The following is a 22,973-nucleotide window of genomic DNA, read 5'->3' as shown; positions in this document are numbered from 1 at the left end:
GCTAAAACGTCACAGTACCAGAACTCTACTAAAAATAGTGTAAACAAAACAGGTTTGTTTAATAATCAACAGATTAAAAATAGCTATTTAGACTACAGTGGTGACTGTGGTGACTGTGTAACTGTGTATAGAGCTGATGTACTTCACAGTACTGGGAATCTTCTGAAAGATGAACACAGTTAGGCTGTTAGCAGCTTTTTAATTTAATCTGTAGAACGAAGCAAGGCACGGATTCACTTCCCGTACTTGCTTCTTAAACTCTTAAAAAAGTGCTGAGTTGCATGCAGTGCTTTGCTAGGCTAACCCCACAAGCAGCAAACTATGTTGATTGCGCTGAATAGGGGGAAATAGGCACAGTTTCTTCTCAGCAGGCCTCTCCTCTCCTTCCGTGCCTCCATCACAACTGTCAGGTAAAACTAAATAAAAAAAGGTCAGGCCAGGTGCAATCATTTAATATTTAGCAAGATCAGCTGTTTCTCAGTCAAATGCTGAGTAGTGATCCAGTGTTGCAGTAGAATGGACCACGGTAGACAAACGGATCCTTGCCAACCACCAACCACCTCAAATGCTACTTTCTTGCAAAGCCGGAATTTGCAAACGGTCATTCTGTTAAAAAAAAACAGACCCATCTGAACATACACAAACGTGTATGTTCGGTTAGAGTAGACCCACAAGAAGCAAAAAACCCCAAACGTCCGTCCGTCCGTCCGTCCGTCCATCCGTCCAGTATGCACCAAGTCTCTCTGTGTTTGGAAGGGGTATGTGCAGCCCGGCTTCCTTAAACGGCCAACCCGACATGTCTGCTTAACTTAATGTATGAGAAAATGTGAGATAGCCTGAGATTCCTTGAGTTTCCAACACAACGATTATCGATTAGTTTCCACTTTCCACCCACTCACTCACTAAACAACCATGTAAAAGAATGGACGCCAGTTGCTTCAAATGGCCATCTTGGAATCTCAATCACACAACCCTCAATTCTTGAACTAGCGGTTCTAGTATGACTGTGGGAGGCAACCGGGCGAGAGAGGGGGCTTGTCCAGCACCGGCCTATGAGGAGTGAGAAACATCTAATGAATTGCCTTTCATCGCAGCACAAAAGCCCAGAGTGCATTGAGGAATGTCCCCTCTCTCTCAGTCTGTCCAGTGGACAAAAGGGGGGCAACCTTGCCTCATGCCCCCACAGGGAGGCAGTGCCATGGAGGAATGCATGGACACATACGTTGATCCTTCCGGTTCTCCCTGCTAGCTGTTCTCACACAAGCAGTGGATCAAACTGAAAACTGAACCGAGGACACATTGTTTGCTCGCTAAGCTTTAGTGTGGACTTCTAAGGGCCGATTCATACTCCTATTTTAGAGCCGAATAAAAGTCGGTTCGGCTCTATAGAGGCTACAATGTGACGTCATTTGAGGTTCGGGTTTGGGGGGCGGGTACCGTCCTAAAGTCTACTCTTCGGTGCTGCTGAAAATTCCTGACGAGCCGAAATCATTTCGGCACTACAGCGCCGAAACAGCGGTAAAATAGGTGTATTAATGGGCCTTAGTCAGTGGTTCTCAACCCTTTTCCATGGCATGGACCGCCAAACTGATATACATTTGCCCGCATCCCCCCATCTGAAAATATGTTGTGCCAATATTTTGAAAATAGAATATCTACAAGCTCACAGTGCATCACATCGCATTGTGAGACTGTAAACGGGCTATTTTTAAATAGCCGATAACTGGCCTACAGCCAGGATCCCCCTGAAGGACACCACTTTGAGAACCAGGGTACAGTAGGAAGTACATTTCAGTGGGTAAAGTTTCAGTCAATCACGGATGCTTACTCATCTGTCTGTCTCCGTAGCTGATTGCTTCGGCGAGGGGACTCCATCCCTGAGCGTTCTTCACTTTCACCGGTGCATTGTGGGCCAGTAGCAGATGGGCACACTCTGTGAGAGAGAGAGAGAAGGAAAGACAAATAAACTGAGTGAAGAAGGGAAGAGAAATGTTCAAAGCAGATTCTAAAAATGTCTTCTAGATCCTATGTATTTATATAGCACATTCCATATGTTATGACAGACTCAATACCTAAAACTAGGAACATATAAAAGGGGTTCAAACATCAGAATTAATTAGACTCGGAGTAAAGCAACAGTAAAAGGAAGATAACCACAACACACACTTAAAACCTAGCCAAAAGCTTGTTAAATAATTAGTCTTTAATAACAGTCACCGTGGTGACTGAACTTAAGACCGCCCACAATAATGACATGCCCATAGGGATGCCAATTGCCAAATTGTTGGGAAAATGGTAAAATGTAAAAAATGTTAGGTAAAACGTTGCACAGAGCTAGAGAAAGTGGACATGGGGACAGCATGTCTTCTCACTTCTTGGCTTCAATGGCTTATTCGATTTGCACAACATGCATCCATCAAGCCTGTCTGTTATGCTGAGGACACTGGAAAAACTAAAGTCAAAGTGGAGCCACCGAAATGACTTCAACATCCCATCATGGAAACTTGGTTATTATGGGCCTTGGTTATTATTCAGTTCAAATAACTAGAATAATAACCCGTGGCCTGGACGACTGGCGTAGATTCCAGGGCACCGAGGCTGCTAATCCAGGCTGACATCGTGTCGCGGGTTCGAGTCCCGATCCTGACGACCTTTGCTGCGTGTCACTCCCCATTTCCTGTCAGACTACTTTACACTATCAAATAAAGGCAGGAGAAAAACTAATACTTGCAATAATTTGTAGGGGCATAACAGTTTATCGAATTTCTTCTTAGCAAAAATAGCTACTCTACAAGCTTCACGTCTACATGCTGTCAGGTGCTTAAGAAAGCACCCGACAGTGTCAGGTGCTTAAGAAAGCCAAGTCCATTTGTACGGACAACTCCCGTCCACTCAGCTCTGAGTTCAAGCTGCTTCCCTCTGGCCTTCGCCTAAAAGTTCCAGGGGCCAAAAGCAATAGGTATAAGTTCTCCTTCGTGCCTGTAGCTATCCAGGTTCTAAATGCCGATAGGAGGAGGAGGTAACTTGTCACCTGACTCGCTTGTATGAATTATTTATACAACTGTTCTGAAAATATTATGAATTATAATGTTACACGGATACCTGAACTGCCATCCTGTTTTATTGTTCTATGTGTACTATGTGCCTTTTTACTGTGTTTTTGTGTTTCATGTTACCTGCCTGTGTTATGCTTGCTGTAAACCAAATCGCTTCACGGGGACAAACAAATAAATGAACCTGAACCCGAACCTGCTGTGACACATTGTGAGCCTGTAAACGGTTAAAATAAACCTCTCGGTCATTCCAAAAAGTAATTGACGGTATAATCACTAAGAAAATAATGTGTAGCAGCCCTAACAGTGTAACACAGAACACAAGTACATCATCAAAAAAAGTATTTCTGTCACTTTTCAGTCTTCAGAGCCTGGGGCCTCAAAACGAGTTTGAAAGGAGTCAACATCCCATGTTTCCCTGGGGTTACTTCCTGTCAGCCCCACATTGCCATGGTAACACAAGCATTGAATTCAAACTTGAAGCTCAGTTCAGCTCTCCTGTAAAACAGAGGGAAGCTAATTTTAGTGCACCGTTGACACTGCGTTTAAGGAAAAAAGAAAAAAAGAAAGACTGGCTCTAATTTAGCATTCCAACTCTCTCAAGGGAACACAACAAAAATGAAAGGACTGCTACTACGTTAGTGTTGTTGTACTGATCAGTTCTGCACAGACAGAGCCGTGAGTGTTGTCACGACTCACAACAGAATGATGCTTTTGATGCACTCCGTTTCTCAATCCGAAGTCCATGGACCACTTGTGTGCCATGGTGTAATTGTAGGTGGTTCATGAGAAAATGTTTTAAATGTGTTTAAATGTTGAACACCCTTAGTTTACGTCTGTGTGGTGATTATAAAAAAATATTGAACGTTTTCGGCAAAAACCTCCTAACTCTACTTGAGCTGGATGTTTTTTTTTTCATTTCCTGAAAAGATTCTTACATGCTCAAAATATAAATCAATTAGTTCACTTGACTGTTGCACCCCTAAGGGGAAGCGACGACAGCCTTGGTATCAATACAATCTTATCAATCCCTACTTGTTCCTGATAAGTCAGCAGCAGTGAATACAATACAATACAATACATGTATGATCCTTCTTCCTGCTGGGCAGCTCGTCAACAAAACAAACCCGCCATGTGGAGCCTGCTGTTCCTGTACGGCTGCCAAAGCCTGTGATGATGACAAACACCGCCAATAGAATGGTACTGTATACTGTACTGTACTGTACTGTACTGTACTGTACTGTACTGTACTGTACCTTCTATATCAAGCTCTATCTCAGCATTGGGAGGAAGTAGTCACACTCCTACGGTGCCCAACACACTTATGTCAATATGTTTTGGCAGCAGTCCATCATACTAGGCCTAGACTGGTGTTGACTCATCCAGTGGGGCAGGACCCAAAAAAGACAAAGACCCACTTCAAAAGAGAACACGTGTTATTCAATGTATTGCTGAGTAGGGCTGCACTGTAGCCTGGCCCACAGTGGCCCAGCCAGTGTGATTTCCGACCCGCTATAGAGGGGCGGGTGCCGGCTGGATCAGCCGTTGGATCCTATCGATTCACCGATCTGAGTGCCTGCTCAAATTATTTGTATTTTGTAAGCTTCATTTATATCAACTGACCGATTAAACACTACGTTATACTTCATCACACAACGCTGTCGTGCAAAAGAAATTAAAATTGTCGTTCAAAACTCACACCGCCTATTTTCTGAAAATGTTTTCAATAACATGCCCAAAATAGGGATCAGTTTTAAAACCTTCATTTTATTAAATTAAATGTATTATTGAGGAGCTCTTGCACCCCTATTTTTGGGTCCACATTTACAGTGCAGTGCAGTTGAGGAGCAGGTTGCGTGCAGACTAAGTGAAAGTGGTAGACTTGATCCATTGAGTGGATAACTAGGGCAGCCACTTGATAACAGCCCAACCCTTGATCATCATCACGGCCTGGTTGGTGACATTTCAATAGATGACTCTTGTCGTTTTAAGCTAACAAAAGCCATATACAATTTAGGCATTCAGTGTATGAGTGGCTCGTGTGGACTACTGAACAATATGGTCTTTTATCTCTAGCTCACTGGGTCAGGGTCAAGTACTATTAGGTTGTCTGAATAAATTCAATACAAAAACCACTTGTCTCAAGTTCAGAGTAGACTTGTTGCTCTGCAAAACATCAGTGGCCGTACTACTACAAAAACAGAGTGAGAACCTTCGTCCTACTACTCCTACCCAACACTCCCTCCTGACAGGTGCCGCCCCAGCGTGTAGGAGTACCTGCAGTGACACCCTCCCCAGGCCCGTGACACCCTCCCCAGGCCCGGACACAGGCCAATTGTGTTCGTATAATTGCTCGACAAAGCCCGGATGCACCGGGGTGGATTCGAACCCACCACCTCCACAGTCAGATATTTTAACCACTGCGCCACCAGAGGGCCTTCCGTCCAATCCAGGTCTTTATTCAGACCGACGGGTTCAGAAAGCTTAGTTGCAACTGCTGAAATGTTTAAGCACTTTAAGCAGGGAAAGCATTGATGGGATTCAATTGTAGAAAAGAAAGCTAGGCCTACACACTGGATGATGCTACAAAAAAACAAAACAGAAAAACTTTTATTTTTTAATGGTTCACCAAGGATGTATTCAATTGTAGACCAGCAGGTCAAGTGTGAATGTATGTCCAGGCCAGGGGCACTGGTTTTAATGATGGAATCATTAACATGCACAGTCAGAAATGCTACTATTAATCAACATAAGAGGGCATAAAGGGCGTTCTCGCCCACATAGCTAAGAGCACATCCATCACACGGCTAGAATGTCACCCTCTCAATCTAGTGTACCTGCTCACCCGTGTCCATGTTTTATTAATGTCTACCGGCCAGAGGTCTCATGCATTCTTTATAACAATGCAAGAATATATTTTCAAACACGTCGTCCTAATTAAAACATATTAACCGCACAACACAGAGCAGGAGCTGTGTCCCAGGAGTGTAATTAAGAGCTAATAAAAAAGATACGATTAGCGATGGTGAACGCAGAGAGCAGTTACACTTAAAATGAATTACAAGTCTAACGTCCGCGTCAACCAATGGCATCAAGTGGTTCAATTGAGAGAGCAGTGGTGGTCTCATTGCCAACATGGGAATGAAATATGGAAAAGAGGTCGAGAAATGTTAATTCACTTGCGTTTAGCCCCGGGGAGCAGCCATTGAAAGCCACCTATAAATGTCATACTTCAATTTCAGGCCAATAGACCTTTTTCACAGCACACATTTGACATGATTCCATTTAAGTACATGCTTACTGTAATGGAACAGAACCAGAATTAGTCATTACTGCATTTAACCACCTACATATTTGAACTGGACTGCATGTTGAATGCTGAGTATCGTATTGTGCACCAATTCAATTAACCACTTACGTCCCATATTTGCTGCCCTGATAAATAATGAAAATAGCCGATCTTCAAGCTCACAACGCACTGTGACAAATGATCACAGTGATTTTTGCCAGGGTTAGGCACTATAATGTCCACCAAGGCCTTTTAAATATGTTTTCAATGGGAACACGGCAGCAGTGAGATGAGGCTAGTACCGCCTATTCTGCGTTGCATGTTGTTCATATCTGGTGTTTTTATCTGGTCCGCCCAGAGTGTCAATATTTTCAACTCTAGGCGTTTGGACGAGAGCGCCTTGCATTTTCAGCTGGGAAACACATGGCCTTAACGTGGTTATATAAAGCAGAGCAGGTGATGGACAGGACACTAGGGTTTGTTTCAGCTATGTACATCGAGCAAATTAAATTACATTTTACAATGTATTGGCCAACACAATGCATGCACAGGCATTATTCAAGGCCATGTGGCTGCTGGTATAGACTGGCTATTGTGGAGGTTTTTATTTGTGACCTTTTGGTTACAGGACAGCCTGTGCCACATTTTCACGATTTTTCAAAAATCACTCTGTGGAGCGCTATGAGCTTGTAGATCTTCTATTTTTCAATAACTAAATTATAAACATAATGTTTAAAACACCAATAGAGGGTGCATATGCTTAAAGTGAATGGCACATTGAGTGGAAAATCAAGTGGCAAAGCCACATGCAAAGTGATGCAATAGGGATGCAAGGTTCAAATGCTTAAAAAAAATATATATATATATATTAAATTGCAACCTTTTTGGCAAGTGGTCCCCAAATCGTTCAGCCCTCATGGAAGCAAGAAGAAGCCTTACAGATTAGCATTGCACTAGCGAGCCCAATTGCTAGTTGAAGCTTAACCAATGCCACTAAGCCCAAAATTTCAAATTTTAAAGAAATGTACAAGCAGCTTAGCAAATCACATCGTGAGCTACCGTATGTCCGGTGATTTCTTGTACTCCAAGTCTTTGGAAAATGTTTGCATAGGATTAGGATAACATGTTCGAAATAGAAACAGGGGTTAAAGTGGTTAATGTAGAGCAGTGATTCTCAATCATTTTCATGTCAAGTACCCCCCCATTTGAAAACATTGTGTCAGGGACCCGGACCCTCATAAGAGAATATTTGTCAGCATGTCTATTATTTACAAGATCACAACACGTGTTGCGAGCTTGTAGAGAGGCAAAAACAAATGGGGCTTAAATGTTTAAACTATTCCTCATTTTGCTGGGGACCACGTGGAAACCCCTCAAGGACCCCTAGGGGTCCCCAGACCCCACTCTGAGACCGTTTGCCCGCTGCTCCACAGGAGCAAGTGCAACTGCATTCTGCTGCCTGAGTGCCTGACCCATTCACCCAGCTGATTTCTGTGATTGTGTAATAATAACAACAACATTTAGCAGATATATACGTTACATAATCTGTAATGGCTGGGACATGATGTGTGCATGGCTACACACCAGGCCGACATGTGTTCAATCCAGGCTTCAAAAGTTCAAATCAAGTCATCTTTACAACAGAAGTTGACCCCAAATGTTTTCCAATGTAGGATTCAAAACACAAACACATGATATCAATAATAAATCAGTCCCCTCCACAAAAACAAGACTAATAGACTGTTAATGTAAAACACATACATTATAGTACAATAGATAATGTAAAATGAAACTATATAAAGAGACAGAAAGAGGAGCAGTGTTTACCCTAGGATGAAGTTTTAGCAGACGCAGTGAATATTTCTCTTGATCGCTAAAGGTATCTATTATCTGAATTTTTAGAATTATTTGTAGTTGTCCCTGGCAAATATAACTAAACTATAACTAAATAACTGTGGGGCGTTCATTTGAATTAAGAATCAAACCCAACTACCCCTAATAGTTGCACATATAACTCAGTAGCCATGATAGTTCAATTTCAGTGTGCTGAATATAATGTGCAGTGGTTGTATGAGGGAACCAAGACAAATGCCTCTATGACAGGGCAGGGCGAGAGGGACGGAGGGAAAGTGGAAGGGAGGAATGGAGAAGCGCTGTGGCTAATCTAATGCCCCTCACGCTACACTACGTGCATTGGCTGCAGATGGGCCACTTGTCAGAGGCTCCGCAGGCTGTTAAGTTCAGCCAACCTCCGGTCCCACGGACGCCGGGCACATCCACAAATGGCTTTTCTCATTCACTTACCTGCTATATAGATCATCTCCGACACCAAATCACAAGATAGGGACACAGGGAAATACTTTGATCTTCTGGGACATACTGCAGCACATATATATATATGCAAACTCTTTCTTTGGATAGGAGAATAATAAGTCAGTTTAATCTGTGCTATTGTTATCTTTCACACTACTGTTATCTTTCACTACATAAAAATAAATGCTTTTGATCAATAAACGTGCAGAATACTGTTAGGAATCATCTTCCAAGTAGCTCTCACTTCACAGGTTTCTATTTCCATTCAGAGATTTTAGCTATCCTTTCTCTGCTTTGCACAAGCTGCTTTTTCTAGTGCCAATCTGATGGAAGATCATCACTGGTTGTATGAAACTTAACTTTGCCGCAAGGCACACTGGTTGCAATCACTCGCCATCCTCTCTGTCTCTCAAATCCCATCTTAGATAACTCAACGATTGCATCTGCAAGACCAAGACCGCTGGCCAAGTAAGCATTGCCGCAGGGAAAAGTTATTATCTCTATACTGTTACGGTACATTTGTGCACCGGTGGAAACATTGATACAAAACGGCCTCCAGTCCAGAAGACAATTGTTCTCATCTTGTGCCCTTTGGCAGCAATGGTGACAAATGACAAAGGCTGCAAACTGTGTGTCAGATCAGATATGGTGTAGAGTATTAACTGCAAAGAATCACTAGTCGCAAGGTTGGCACTGTGCTCGGACAGTCTGACTGTCCAGTGCATTAGCCTTTGAGCTGCATAATCAAAAAAATCCCCCAAACTTCTGCTCAATCCTCAGTGGAAGGAATGTGCCACATACTGTTGTACAGCACTCCTGCAGAACAGCTGTCATTAAGTCAAGAGTCAAAGAGTGCCTGGCTGCTCATCGTCACAAACTAGGGCGATGCATCACCGTTGAGCTGCTGTACGACTGTACACACTGTACACACAGGCACAGCTTGCCATTCCCCTCCCATCACAATAGGACTGCCACACCCAATCTATGACCTCATGCTTACTGTCGTTGAGTGTTGTCATTCCAGGGCATCCCTGGAGGATGAGGCAACGACATCACATCAGCCACACAGCAAGGATGAGCCAACGACATCAGCCACACAGCAAGGCCAAGTCATTAGTACAATCAATTCCACATCGCCCACTGGGCTTCCTCACTCTTATAACAGTTTGCGATAAGCAGTGACAGGGCCAATATACTCCTGCAAGCGAGGATTGGATTTTGTGACTACGAAATCAATTGGAAACACTCGAAATTCATGGCCCAGCGACGGGAGCTCAACAAAATGCCAGCCGGGTAGCAGAGGTAACCCTATGCTGGAGGCATTCACTGAAAGCCCTCTGCAAAAAAAGGCATGCATTTTTCACTAGCATGTTCTGAAGAGACTCCCAGCTAAATTAAATGTAGGCATCGACTCACAAAGGACCAGCACCATTAATATTGTATGCACAGGCATGCTTTCAGTTGAGCTCATGCAACTCAAGTGAAAGCCGACTACAGGGGCTTGAAAGTGGACATAATACGTTCATCCTGTGTTCTAGTCTGTGTGTGTTATTCTAGGATGTGTTGCATAATACAGCTTGTGTAAAAAAAAAGAATCACTTTTCACAATGTCACATTTTCAAGATTAATGGGTCTTCCACTAAGGGACTTTCACCTCCTTGTACACTCAGATGATAACTGACAGAAACTGAGTGCTACTGTGTGCACATTGTGGAAGTTGGAAATTACCCCTCTTACCTCAACTAATTATCTTCTTCGCCGGTCTCAATCTGTTACAGTGTTTGAGCCAACAGTGCTGCATCAATTTCATGCAATATAATCATTGTCTAATAATCCTGTACTAATCAAGAGGCTGTGTATCCATCTCCTCCATGCTGAGGCATCAGATGTACTGATATTATGTCCATTAAAAAAAGAAAACCAAAAAGGTCTTTCCATGGCCAGTTCCCATCTTTTGATTAGGGTGGAGATCCGGCGTAAACTCAATCTCTCAGTGTATTTATAAATGCATGAGCATATTATTGTCTTTGGGGATTTCTTTTGTGATCTGTGACAAATGTCTGGTAGTGGTTGTGTTACTCTGTCAGTGAAATACACAGATCAAAACAACAAAGAAGGCAATCAATTAGACAGATTACACAGAGACATACAGTACATAAACAAGACAAATATAAATGCACTGACAAACGCAGAGATATATTAATCTCTGACAAAGACAGACAAGGAAAGACAAGATACTGTAGGTTCACACTTTTCTGATAAACAAAAGCAAACGACACATAATTATCTATGTCGACCTTTCCCACACACACTAAGAAAGGCCGGGAATAACAACACAGACAGGCAGACAATGGCAAACACACAACACAGCACACACAGACATCTGTAATCAGTCATTACCCACCTTTGTGTCCCATCATGACGGCCAGATGCAACGGTGTGTTCCCTGTGGGTAAAAATAAAGATAAAATGATTAGAGGCTGCCCTTGACACCATAGGAAACTAAAATAATATCTCTGTGACAGGCGCTGCTGCATTTCATGGCACCACAATCTAACACTACTGTCATCAATTGAAAAGGCACAATCCTTCAAAGTGTGATGTGAAAGGCATGGAGGAGAAAGAGACGGGCTATTATAACAACTACATCAACTACTTCTAAAAGTCATACATTGAGCAAGATGGCATGGCTTGCTGAGAGGTACGAAGAAACAAAAAACACCAATATGTTTCAAAGCAATGAGGGCAGATGCTACGAAATGTAATACATTTGGGGAAATAAAAAGGCCGCCGGTAATAACACAAGCTCTCCTCTTTCTTTCCAGGTGGCAAAAGTGCCACGTTAGCCTCGGAAGAATCCCTCCACAGGAAGCCGATATCTCCCACATCATCAGCGCTACCCATCACTGTCACTCTGTCAGCCATGCTTCTCCTTCCACCACTCAGATCTCTGGTGGGAGAGAGTAGAGAGGAGAGCACAGAAGTGTCCAGAGCTACACAGAAGTGCCCTGTTTGGCACCTAGGCTGCTAATCCATCTTGACAGCACGTCGCAGGTTCGACTCCCAATCGCGACAACCTTTCCTGTCAACCTACTTTCAATCTATCACAAACAGAAAAGGCCCAAAAACAGTGCCCTGTTGGAAACCCTGATGTGGTGACAATACAACCCTAGTGTCTGCCCTGTTGGAAACCCTGATGTGGTGACAATACACCCCTGTCTGCGATTTAGCTTGCCGTTTCACTGGCTGTTGTGATGAACGGCATGGAGAGGGCATTGGCTACGGTACAACAAGGCACAGTCCGTTTCATGCCACAAGAATGTGGAGTAGGCCTGTGGTGGCCAGCTTTAACCACTCCAACCCAAGCATCCCTATTCTGGGATGGGAAACAGTCGCAGAAAATAGCAGATCTACAATTTGTGAGCTAAGCCTGTTGACCAAGTACAGAGCCATCTCAGGTCAAGTTTAAGTATAGAACAATGTGTTAAAGAGGCTGTCCAGTAAATGAAAGGTCTCAAATTTGATTCTTCCTACCATCAACACACACCTTTCCTGCTTACACACTGTAGCTACAGTACAGTACATGTTAGTTAAGTAGGTCAACTCATCTGCTAAATATGTATTAACAATATTTATTGTCTTCTTAGCACTACAATTAGGCGACCACTTACTTTGTTGTTGGTTAACTAGCCCACTGAGCATTCTTTTTGTCTAATATGTCTAAAGGGCTGTCTAAAAAGTAAAAATGGGTACTTAAAATGGTCAAAGTAGTGTTTTGCAGTCTAGGGCTCTAGGCTTATATTAGATGTTTAAACAACATTGTTTCAACTTTCAACAGCTCTATATATAGACGTCACGTCACACGTCACAGTCTATTATAGACGTTTAAAACTTTCATTTTAGACCAATTATAACCCATTTTTAGACGGACTATTGCTCAGTGGGAGGATTGATGCCACACTCCAACCTTGGCTCTGGATAAGAGTGTACTGTACCTAACAATGTTATAATGAATCCATGCCAACTCCTGTACAACCCCTCATCAAGGTTGAACAAACTAAAGTTTGAGAATTAGAGGCTCAAGTTCCAAGACTTCCGACACAATGTTATGGCAACGACTCACGAGTGTGCTGAAGAAACCTGACTGCATCACAGATTGTATTTCAAATACAATCTCACTCACAGTTTGCTACACAAGACAACATACACACTGAGGAGAGTACAGCAGTGCTGAACAAAACAACCTTGTTTAAAGGGTATATTTCCAACAACATCATTGAGACAAATCTGACAGGACAGGAGTCCAACATAAGACACAACTTGGCATGAATGGTTAGCCTATACCACTGGTTCTCATGTGTGGGGTCCGGGGACCCCAACAAAAGAGTCTGTCCTTGAGAGTATGACAGAATTGATGTTGACCGGAACTAGGAACCAATTGGATTGGTGTGTGTGTGTGTGTGTGTGTGTGTGTGTGTGTGTGTGTGTGTGTGTGTGTGTGTGTGTGTGTGTGTGTGTGTGTGTGTGTGTGTGTACACACTACTACACTCATAATGTATATAACTGGTGGTGGTGGTCCTTGAAATTTAAAAGCTTGAGAATCATTGTTCTACTTAGCCCCATATACTTATGTTCTACTTAGCCCCTCTATGTTCTACTAAGCCAAGGTGTTGGCCCAAGCAGGAAAAGCTTAAGCTAACCATAGTAAAGGCTCGTGTGTATTTGGTTCTGTTCTCCATAAAACAGGTGGACTGTGGTAGGTTTTTAGGACTTACAGTAGGAGTTCTGTCCTTTAAGAGAGCTTTATGACTACTAAACAGCTTCTGAAGACTTAACTCACCGTGGACGTCTTTCTGTGCGATATTCTGGGTCCGGATGAGGGAGGACAGACGTCGCACATCTCCTTTGAACACACATTCGTGCACCGGGAACTCTTCCCCACCGGTTCTGATGATGATGGGGTTTTTGTTATTGTCGGCATCGACGACCACCACGTCCGCTACGTCCGTTGCCGGTGACAGCGACGTGTTCGTTGTGTTTGCATTGATCTGCGACTGCTGCTGCTGTACAGACGTAGATTTGACCAACTTGTGATTGCTGAAGATTTTACTTGCTCGGCTTTTGTTGTTCGCCTTGTTGGCGGTGCTGCCGGTGGTGAACGTCCCACCGGTCGCAGCCTCCTCGTCCGGTTCGAGTAAATCCTCCTCCTTGCTGGGTTTGGGGTCCTTGCGAAGGGAGCGGATCTTCTCTCCGGTCATTTTCTAATGAAACACTCGTCGGGTCGGTGGAGCAGAGGGTTGGTGGAGTCGACGGACGGACGGTGACCCTCCGGACCGGGACCGGCCGAACAGATGCGATTCGCTGCTGGCTGGTAGGAACGCCAGTGGTTCTACTTCACACAAACACTGTAAACAGCACAACATGAACACAATACACCTCGATCCCCCCACCGCACAAAAACACAAGTTGGCAGCTGTTGTTGGGGGGGGACAAACAACAAGTATAGCCTCCGCCGCTCGCCTCGCAGGTCCTAAATAAACACACAAGTGTCGCTGGCTGACAGGCTGCACAACATAAGCGGCTCCTCCGGCATCATTTGACTAGTACGGAAGACTCGTCTCTACTCTCTCGTATGTCGTCGTCTTCTTCCGCCAACAACATCGCGAGAGTTCGCAGAGGTTACCATCGGTCATGACTCATGTTCAAAATGCGATCATATCCATATCTACTGTACTGTCCAGTGTCCTGCTGCTGCGCACCAATTAACATCTCGTGTGTGTGTGTGTGTGTGTGTGTGTGTGTGTGTGTGTGTGTGTGTGTGTGTGTGCGTGGCTGCGTGCGTGCGTTTGTGATATTAGTTATTGAGTATAATAGCACTTTCATTAAGAAAGAGTTAATTCATTGACAGAGTCGCAGTCCCCTGAGGGGCAGGGGCGGGGGTCCCTATTTGTGTGAGCGTGCGCGTGCCGCGTGCGTGCGTCTTCCCATATTTTCACAGATTTCTTGCATCTTCACAGATGCAAGAAATCTAAAGTCTACACACTCTACACAGAATTGATTTCTCACACTGTTCACAGTCAGCCACAGACTGAATGAATATTTTTCTGAAAAGATTGTGTCAGTCTGTCTATCATACATGCATGCAACTATTGGTTATTTATTTATACAGAGTTAAGAAAAGACAATAAAAGTAATAGAAAGCGAATCAAAAGGGAAAAAGAAGAAATGTCAAGATACTGGTCAACTCGGATGATTATTTTCAGTGGAGAAAACAGAACTAAAATACATCACTTGGATGCACCTGGGACGTATCCTCAGTGATGTATCCAAAGGTCATCAGGGTTTCGGGTCTCGCAAACATCATACCCCTCACTCGGGTGACCCAGCCGGGGTGATCAAGTCCCGACTTACGTCCCAGTAGCTACCTCGGCCTCTATCAGACCCACTAGGGAAAGACCAGGTCCACACAATCCGTTGGATCCACTCCGGAACTACTCTGTCGGGACTGGGAGGTACAATTCTAGCATGTGGAAGGTCTAGCGTACGATATTGGCTATAGCCCATGGTCCAAAATGATGAGAAACGAGGATAACTTTTTTTTTCAAAATTTCAAAAAACATGGGCTATAACCCATCGTTTTTTTTTTCATTTTGGTCAAATCGTCAAAAATGATGAAAAACGGCGTGCTATAGTATGCCGTACCATATGGGCTATAGCCCATGGTCCAAAATCAAAAATCAAAAAACATGGGCTAGCCTATAACCCATCGTTTTTTCCGCAATTTTCCGCAACACTCCGCAATACTCCGCAATTCGCAATTTAAAAAATAAAAATAAAAAACGATTGGCTATAACCCATCGTTTCTTTTTTCAATTTTGTTTTTCCTCCGCAACACTCCGCAATTTGCTAATGTTTCTCATCCTCCGTAACACTCCGCAATTTTCTAATGTTTCTCATCCTCCGCAACACTCTTTTTTCCTCGATTTTCACCTTTTTTAAATCCTCAACAATGATGAAGACTATAGCGATCTCTGAGACCATGGACCAATGGGCACTGCAGGGAGTTGCACCCCGTTCCGGTAAACCAGAAGTACGACACCAGTGCCTTAGTTTTTGTGTTGTCATTTACAGGTCCTTTCGTTAAAATGTAAATTTTACATTTCAACAGTAAAGTAATATATAAAGAAGAGAAACACAAAAGTACAAAAGAAATTGTGTCATTTTTTTTCATTTTGTCATTTTTGTCATTTTGTCATTTTTGATGAAAAACGTCGTGCTATAGTATGCCGTACGTCAGGCTCTGTGGAGTGTGGGTTGACTTCTGTCCACACTCACCAGGTCCACCCCTGCCCTCACCAGGAGTACCGCCAGGATCTGTGTGTTGCACCAGACTCCCAGCACCAGACACACAGGAGTGGTGTTTTCTTGAGCTGCAATGGCTCTGCAGGCTCCACCTGGGCAACGGTGTTACTGCAGGCTCTGCTTGCGGCTCGAATGGCCCTCCTAAAGGCCTCATCGAAGGTTTTTGGGATTCCTCTTCACGGAGGATGCAGGCTGGGGCACCAACCCATACTGCTCCCGGGGTGCCGTCTACATTCCGGCTGTCACCCGTCTCTCCGGTGGTCACCATGGTTGTCACATAGTCTATTCCTATGAGTCACTATAAATGGAATACCTCAGAACGAATGGCTTGGATGCACCTGGGACGTATCCTCAGTGATGTATCCCAAGGTCATCGGGTTTCGGGTCTCGCGAACATCATATACCGCTCACTCGGGTGACCCAGCCGGGGTGATCAAACAAAACATTGTGCCGTGCCATACGTATGCTCTTTTCAGCTGGCCTCTACTGTGGTGCTCCTACATGCAAGGCAATGCCTTCCTGGGAAGCCTCTATATCAGTGGTTTTCAACCAGTGGTCCTTCAGGGGGTTCCAGGTGGTCCCCAGCTAAATGGTGGAGTAGGTAACATATCCTCTTTTTACACTCTCTTTGAAACATCTGCATTACTTAATTTACAAGAAGACACACAATTAGAGAATGTAGAAGAATTGCTGTTTTGTTGTTTGCCTGCCAGACCGTACCATCAATACATGCGTGGACTTGTGGACAAAATCTTATCCAATGACAACAAAATATTCTTTAGTTTTGGATCTGGGAGACCTTGCTATGAAAAAGGTTGCTCTAGGGCACAAGGGAAAAATGCTCTCCCTCTTCCTCTAATGCTGCATAATTCCACTTCATTTTTCATTCATGTTTTTTTGCACTCATCCTGATAGTTTTGAAAATCAAGGTTCAAGGTTAGCTTTATTGTCCCTTGCGGGAAATTGGTTTGCAGCCAGATCATAGTAAAAATACACACAAAATACACACAACAACAACATTCAATACAAGACTAAGAAGAGGGCCCTAGAGACAGAGAATTCATGACATACAGTAGTAGCAAAGTCAGCAAAAGTGCATTAGTGGGCAGTATGTGCAAAAGGGCAAGAATAAAGTGCTATTTGCTGTTCAGTTGAATAGCAGCTGGGACAAAGGATAGTTTGAACCGATTCGTCTTTGTGGCGGGCACCCTACGCCGACGACCTGAGGGCAACAGTTCAAACTCAGACCGAAGTGGGTGATCCGATACCTCCAGGAGGGAGGAGGTTCTCTTAAGCATCTGCCTCTTGTACAGATCTATAAGTTGGGCGTGGGTTCTCCCAGAAATCGTACTTTTTTCTTTCTTTTTTTAAGGTTCAAATGTTTACACGTCTGTAATAAAACAACAATAATACACAGGGAACTATAAACTATTTAACAATTTATTTCACGCACACACGTACGCACGCACGCATGCACGCACACACACACACACACACACACACACACACACACATCATTAGCTATAGCACATAGCTATAAAAAACATATTGGTTCCAAAATGAGGTAGAATAAACTGTTGGGAGGAGTGCCTCTCTATTTTTGGTACAATCCTGAATCCTCACATACACCCGGGTTTATTTAGTCTGAGCTGTCCTACTAATGTCTTGACATCGTACTACTGTGTGTATTTTACTTTTCTTAGCATCGTCTCCAAGTAACTAAACCAAAGATTCAAGGGGAAGAATGACACCCCAAATGGAGCAATCTTATCGGGTCCTCACTGCCTTACCACCTCAAGTCACTGGAAAGGCATGACAGATGACAGAGCTGCTCTAGAAATGTTTGCAGGTTTCGTGACGTGGATAACCATGTCACTGGGATCGAGGTGTTCCACTCTTCCAACCATCATTGCAATGATTTAACCCATTTTGCGCGTGAACCCTAGCATTATGTTATGCTTTAGCTATTGAAAAATAGCAGATCTTCAAGCTCATTGCACTCCACCGAGTGGCACGCTACGAGCTTGTAGGTCTGCTATTTTGGAAAAATCGAAGAACGACTGACATAGCTTTTTCAGAAAACTGTCAGGATGTAGAAGACATTTTTAGAATCTGATCTCAGGTCAAAATGGGAACTATGTGGACCATTTTCTCTGCCCTGACCACACCAAGTATGTGCCAATGATAACCACTGCAGTAGAGTAGCGTCATATTTTCCAGCTGAAGCTGGGAAAGGCAGCGGCTTTCAGGTCTTCTGCTGTCCAGAGGGACATACATACCAACTGACCCAAACAAGGTGATATTTACAGACGGCTATAGTCTTGCAATGCCAAAGAATCGAAGACCATCGCCTACCGATCATCTACCTGCCACGTACAGTAGTTGCTAGTACGGCGCGGGAGCAGCTGCTAAGAAAGATACGCCTACTGCAGGAAACCAATCACATCATCGCCCCAATACAGTTAAAGGCAGCAGATTACTTGTATACAGTATTTTGTCCAGACTATAGCAATGATGACCTTGGATATAAATGTGTATAAAACAGAGATGATAGAAACTCGCTCTATTGTTCATGCTGTTATTCATGGCCAGGCTGTTGAGAGTACTTCAATAACTGATGATTAAGTGAAGTTATGAGCCAAATGCCGTTTCTGCTCCTGCAGAAAAGCAGCTTAGACTTTTAATGTTGACGTCACCTTTTTGAGAATGCTTTATACTTGTTTTTATTTAGTCCCATCTAACCTCTGTTATTTGCTGTTTTGCGTCAAAGAGTCAGATTAGTAGGAACTGTCCAGTGAAATTGCAGGCATACATTTAAATGACCTCTCCAAAATGTACAAAGTCAGAGCCTGCACAAAGAAGGCTCAGTCAATCCTTGCTGACGCTAGTGGCCCCCTGTTATGGTCAGTGAGTTTAGGTTATGTAATCTGTCAAGACCAATAGGTTTATGAATGAATGTGTCTCACTGCTATTGGGCTTTTACAACTATCACATAAATAAGGCTATAGTCCTTCCCACAGCTGACCCCGGTTGGGAATCCAATTACTGAGGCACTTCACTTCACATCTATCACTCGTCTGTACACTTACCTGTCAAAATAAAGGAGAATTGTCAAGGAAATAACAACATTTCAATTCAACAAAGGTTTCTTGTGTGAATGCTTTGTGTGTTGACTTTCTGGGAATAATTTCCTTGACCATGACCTTGAAATAATTTTGATTAGTTTATTTATTCATCTAATTGTTTCTACCCAGTTTTACTAATGATAGCTGCATGGGGAAAGAAAAGTATTTTAATTGACTATCATCCCAAGCTATATACAACTCATTCTCAGTGACATCATCACGTGTGTGTGTGTGTGTGTGTGTGTGTGTGTGTGTGTGTGTGTGTGTGTGTGAGAGAGCGTGGAGCTTCTTTTCCATCCACCAGCTGTCTAAAAAGCCGGAGTGACGTCGGGCGTCAGCTTCCTCTGTCCGCGGCTGTGCGCTAAGGTCACGGTGTGCCCCCGGCCCATGTCAACTTTATGGTTGACACCAAAGAGACCCTGAGCCTACAAATGAAATGTATCCACTGTTGCACCCTAGTGCAGGTATTCTACTGGTACACTCCCTCCATGTCAGTTTGCTGTCAAAAGAGTCTATATTTCTGCTACCAGCTTAACCTGTACCTGAAAATAAATAGCTTACTCTGAACCCATAAATAAAGTTATTATTATTATTATTATGATGTTATCAAGTGTGTGACAATAGCAAAACCGGAGAATGTTGACAGGCAAACGGGACCACATTACTGTCTACAACCTTACATAATATACAGTGTTATTGATCTGTCAGTCTCTTAATCAAGGGCACTTTAAAGATGATGTGCACTGTCCCATTGAAGTAATCATATTATAATGTGACACTAATGTAATGTACTGTGAACATCTTTTAGGGGGGGGGGGGGGGATATAGTTCTCATTGTGTTATGGTGTTATTAATGTGAGACTGAGACATGGTCAAATGTGTAAATGAACTGATCCTGACAGTAACAGACTTGTATGGAAGAAACTTCCAGCCACACATATTATACATGTAAATTGTGACAAAAAAACTTCAGATATCCTACTTTTTATTTTCTTCCCATAACCCCAGATATCATCGCAATATTTTATTTGTGTTTACCCCCTGCACCCCCCCTCCACTGACAGTGTATTGTTGTGTATGTGTACGGTGCTGGGACTTCTGTCTGTAAAACTAATTGCCCGGCCTTTGCCCTTGGTGGTCATTAATGTTAACTTAACCTTAACCTTGCAGTTCTGCTGAGATGAAGACCGCGTATGCCCCCTATGGATCGGAAATAGAATGACTTTAGCCTGTGAGTTTGAGATTTCTGCAGCTTGCTCTCTCTTGTACTTTTTGTGCCATGTATTGACAGAGAACTGAGAGAAGTCAAGTCTGCACCTTCTTAATTGAGGATTTGAGGTTGTAAACTTGTTACCATAGATAGATAGAACGGCGTAAAGATGAAGTCCAACGAGATACGATGTGTAACCGACTAACCAGTGTCACCACCAGGAACAAAGTAGCCTATAGAGTAATTAAACAAGTACACATTTGTATTCAGACAACTTCATCAGTGTCACACGACAGATAATTTAATAAATTACAGTGAGCTGTCTTCAAAATGGCCGTTTGCAAAGTTTGCTGGACTTGTAGCTGGGGCAAACTCATCACCAAGATTTGACTTAAAGGTGTGATGTTAGCTACGGTATACGGTTATAAAGTTTTCAAAAAGATGATTGCGAATGCAGTGAGCACTTACTATGAGACCTAGCAGATCATGTCTGTCTGTCTGTCTGTCTGTGTGTGTGTCCGTGTGTCCCCCCTTTGTGCCCATATATGGAGCTGGTGTCTGTGTGTCACGCTTTTGTGCCCATATATGGAGCTGCTTTGGGGACTCCTTATATGGTTATGGCTGAGTCATGGTGACAACTTAAATATGTACGAGCTGCGTTCGCTTCCCGCGTTTGCGCGTCTTACTGGTTCTGTTACTATTGGGTGTGCTAAAAAACATACTAAAAGTTTAGGAGAAACAAACAACCAGAAAGGCATCGTTTTCAAGATAACGGTGGCTTAAATGAGCTAAAATGCCTATAAACTGGGATTTAATATGTAAAAAATCACGACAATTAGGCCTATCGCCTATGCACTTGGTAGGTGGAATTTTGGCATGCATGGTGTATAGGCATAAGGTTTTCAAAAACTATCACAAACTAATTTGGCTCGCTCCCTATGGTCGGTTCAACCCCAGATAATTGATAGAAGAGATTTTTCAATGGATTCTATTCTGTTACTATTGGGTATGCTGCTAAAACATACTACATTTTTACGAAAAACTAACTAGAAAGGCATTGTTTTCAAGATGGCGTCCACGATGGCTTCCGGGAGCTTAAAATAAGTTCAGTAAAAATGTAGCCTATGTTATTTAGCACACCCACAGAATCCATTGAAAAATCTCTTCTATCAATTATTTGGAGTTTCAACCATAATAGGCTACTCAACTGACATATCTAATAGAGGTTTCATTGCAAACCGACCACTAGGGGGTGAGCCAAATTAGTTTTTTTGTTTGTTTAAAAACAGTGTTGTTTATTATGATTTTTGGTATACAGGCATTTCAAGAATGTTTAACCAGTAGGTTAAACATTCCAGATTGGAAATAATAGCGGAAACATACAAACAAACAAAAAAAGAGACAAAACATAACCATCAAACAAAAAGGAAAAAACAATAAAATAATAGCTGAGCCAAATTAGTTTGCGATGGTTTTTGAAAACCTTATGCCCATACCTAACACCTTTTACATATGGAATTTGAATTCCAAGTTTGTATGCATTAGCTCATTTTAGCCACCACACAAACACAATGCGGAAAACAATGCCTTTCTGGTTATTTGTTTTTCCTAAAATGTTAGTATGTTAGCAACCCAATAACAGAATCCTTTGAAAAATCTCTGTTATCAATTATTTTGGTTTGCATATAGGCCTACGTATCTAATGCACAGCTTTTTGAAAACCTAATTAACATACCTAACACAAATTCCAAAACTTACCAAAATTCACGAGCTTACCATTTCGTCCCCAGCTATTGTTGACGTTTTCAAAAAACACAGCTGATACTAATTACAGTACTATTACGTCTGGATGGCCGAGCGGTCTAAGGCGCTGCGTTCAGGTCGCAGTCTCCCCTGGAGGCGTGGGTTCGAATCCCACTTCAGACAAGACCATTTTTGTATTGTATAATATATGACGATTTCCTTTTTTTCGTATAAGTATATATTCATTTGTACGAAATGTTCTGATGAATAGAAAATGGAGGACCCTGATGTAAACAAGTCTTAGTACTTTAGTTTACTGGTTTCTTCCTCGGAGCAGTTTTTGGACTTGTGCTTGTTTGAAGTGTACCCAACTACTACCCATTCTACATACTGTGAATAATTTTTTTTCAATCAATCAAACAAACAAACAAACAAACAAACAAACAAACAACAACATAAAGGGAAGTAAGTTACTTCTCTTTATTTTTCATAAAATAATTCAAGGAAGAGAAAATGAAGAAGAAAAAAGAAGATAACGAAAAGAGGAAAATAGAAGAAAGGAAGCGTGCTCTCTGTCCCGGGCCCCGGGGTGACTCAACCCCTCACAAGATTGCATCAGAGATTCTGAGAACTGAAGTCAGTGTGACGTGATTCACTCGAACTAATAAGATGTAGACCTACGTAGTTGCGCGCCGGTGTCGCGCAGCGAAAACGACGATCTACAAGCTCAAAACGCGTCGCAGTGCGACAGGTTGAGATCTTGTAGATCTGCTACTATTTTCGCGTGGCGTGCCGCCGTGCCTCCGTGCCAAGCAGCCAGTCATCATGATTATAAGCAAAGCGCACCCACACACACAGCCCACAACCATCACCACCAG

General features: G+C 42.9%; 1 protein-coding gene across 1 annotated transcript in view; it reads right to left on the bottom strand.

The window, feature by feature from the left end:
• LOC308320545 (ankyrin repeat domain-containing protein 13C-like) overlaps window positions 1-14,273 on the bottom strand; it is a 46,720-nt gene extending 32,447 nt beyond the window's left edge. The window contains exons 1-3 of the mRNA XM_080771050.1: window positions 13,496-14,273; window positions 11,060-11,101; window positions 1,829-1,933 (exon numbers count right to left, since the gene is read on the bottom strand). Of these exons, the coding sequence (XP_080627176.1) occupies window positions 1,829-1,933; window positions 11,060-11,101; window positions 13,496-13,913 (565 nt within the window). The 5' untranslated portion in view covers window positions 13,914-14,273. The remainder of the gene's footprint in view (window positions 1-1,828; window positions 1,934-11,059; window positions 11,102-13,495) is intronic.
• Between the last annotated feature and the right edge of the window lie 8,700 nt (window positions 14,274-22,973).

This window comes from Protomyctophum bolini (genome assembly GCF_963924005.1).
Source record: "Protomyctophum bolini genome assembly, chromosome: 8".
Classification (NCBI taxonomy): domain Eukaryota; kingdom Metazoa; phylum Chordata; class Actinopteri; order Myctophiformes; family Myctophidae; genus Protomyctophum; species Protomyctophum bolini.
This window is presented reverse-complemented; position numbering and strand designations above follow the sequence as displayed.